Source organism: Octopus bimaculoides, chromosome 4, assembly GCF_001194135.2.
Source record: "Octopus bimaculoides isolate UCB-OBI-ISO-001 chromosome 4, ASM119413v2, whole genome shotgun sequence".
Taxonomy (NCBI): domain Eukaryota; kingdom Metazoa; phylum Mollusca; class Cephalopoda; order Octopoda; family Octopodidae; genus Octopus; species Octopus bimaculoides.
The window spans coordinates 16,394,420-16,396,304 of NC_068984.1; the positions used below are offsets into that span (position 1 = coordinate 16,394,420).

General features: G+C 30.1%; 1 protein-coding gene across 2 annotated transcripts in view; it reads left to right on the forward strand.

The window, feature by feature from the left end:
* LOC106882606 (uncharacterized) overlaps positions 1-1,743 on the forward strand; it is a 20,669-nt gene extending 18,926 nt beyond the window's left edge. For both annotated transcript variants that reach the window (XM_014933344.2, XM_014933343.2), the window contains exon 4: positions 523-1,743. In XM_014933344.2, coding sequence (XP_014788830.1) covers positions 523-1,386 — 864 coding nt within the window. In that variant the 3' untranslated portion in view covers positions 1,387-1,743. The remainder of the gene's footprint in view (positions 1-522) is intronic.
* The last annotated feature ends 142 nt before the right edge of the window (positions 1,744-1,885 follow it).

Genomic DNA, 1,885 nt, shown 5'->3' on the forward strand with positions numbered 1-1,885 from the left:
TAGTAGTAGTAGTAGTAGTAGTAGTAGTAGTAGTTTTTGTTGTTGTTGTTATCATCATAAATCTATTACATGCTACTTTAGCTAGCAGGGATATTATCTTGAAGTCTGGTGAGAACAGGTAACCTCAAATCTCAAGACTCTTTCTTAGGCTTTTTGCAGAATATACTACAGCACTTCTTTCTGTCTCAGTTCCAATATTCTTCAGCCTCTCAGGTGACTGCCAGATGTTGTGTACCGATTTTACAGTAATGACAAATCTTGGATTTCATGTAATAAATTTTGATAAAGGCCATGTATATTTGTCATGTAGATTTTCAATTTTCATTTAGTCCAAAGGATTCACTCTGTTTCCTTTTTAATGCAGAGGTAGTCATATTTTTAAATATATATTTTGTGATTTTCAATGTTAGGAACATAACACTAAAATATAGATAATGTTTTCATATAATATCTTAATGCAATTATATTATTATACCATATATGTATAATTATATCTCATTGTATATATTATTTACTTAACAGGATAATCTATCTTCAACTGAGAAAGCCTTTTCTTCTATTCAAAGTAACCTTTCAATAAACACTGCAAAACTTACCAATGACATCACAGTATTGACTGCATATTTCAATATCGGAGCCTTTGCAAAGGGATCTTTGGGGAATATATTTACACCTAGTAAGTATTACGAATGGATGTCTGCATATGGTAAGATGCTCAATAATCTAGTTGTTTATACAGATGATGAACGTACATACAAAACTTTTCAGAAGTTAAGGGGGAATGCTTTCAAAGAACAAACCAAGTTATTTTTTATAAACAAGACGGAATTGTTATCATTTCAGATAGAAAAAAATATTTCTGATATATTTAAACAACCTGGTTACCCAAAGCATCTTCCCAATACTGTTGTTCCTGAGTACTCTTGTGCCATGCATGCGAAATATGAATTGCTTAACCGAATCATAAGAAAGAACTTTTTTCACACTAAATACTTTATGTGGTCAGATGCTGGATTATTCCGGACACCCCAAAATTCTTTATTTAAATTGGCATTACCTAAAAATTTTGATGATACAAAAGTTGCTCTCAGCCGAGTGTTTGATTTTAATGAGAACTCAACATATAAAGACATTATTTATAATAATAATGTGTGGCTTGCAGGTGGCTGCAGTCTTGGTAAATATGATGTTTTGTACAAATTTACTCAAGAATATTTCAATTTTCTTCATAAATCTTTATCCATGAAACTAGTAAGTACGGATCAGCAAATTATATATGGGATGTATGTGGACAAACAAAAGCCTGTGACATATCTCCAACTTTATGAATCAGGTTGGTATGCATTAAGCAATGCATGTTATGAAGCAGGAAAGGCACTAATTTGATTAATTAGTATCTTCCCTGCTTCAAAAATATGAATGTTGTAAAACAATGGACAAAAGAATGTTTGGAATCATCACTTTATTGAGAAGCATTTCACCTTATTATGATAACATAAATATTTTTCCTTAACTTTCCTTTCTTGCATTCATTTTGTTTCGTATTTAACTACACACACACAACAAACACACATGTATATAGACATACACGCATACATATCTTTCTTCCAACTAACATGGAATGTATACGTATAATAGCATATATATATATATGTATATATATATATATATGTATAAAAGATAATAAGAGTGAAAAAACTACAGAAGGCTTGTGTTACTTGGTTAAAGTATATATTTAAATTATGTCAGAAAAATGTTAGAAAAATGTTAGAAAAATTTTAGAAAATCTTTTTGGTATATAAACATTGTATTTTGAGAAATAACCGGTTTCGTGTTGTCTTTTCAAATTTCTCTACTTCATTGTGTCGTGTTCACTCGAGTGTAT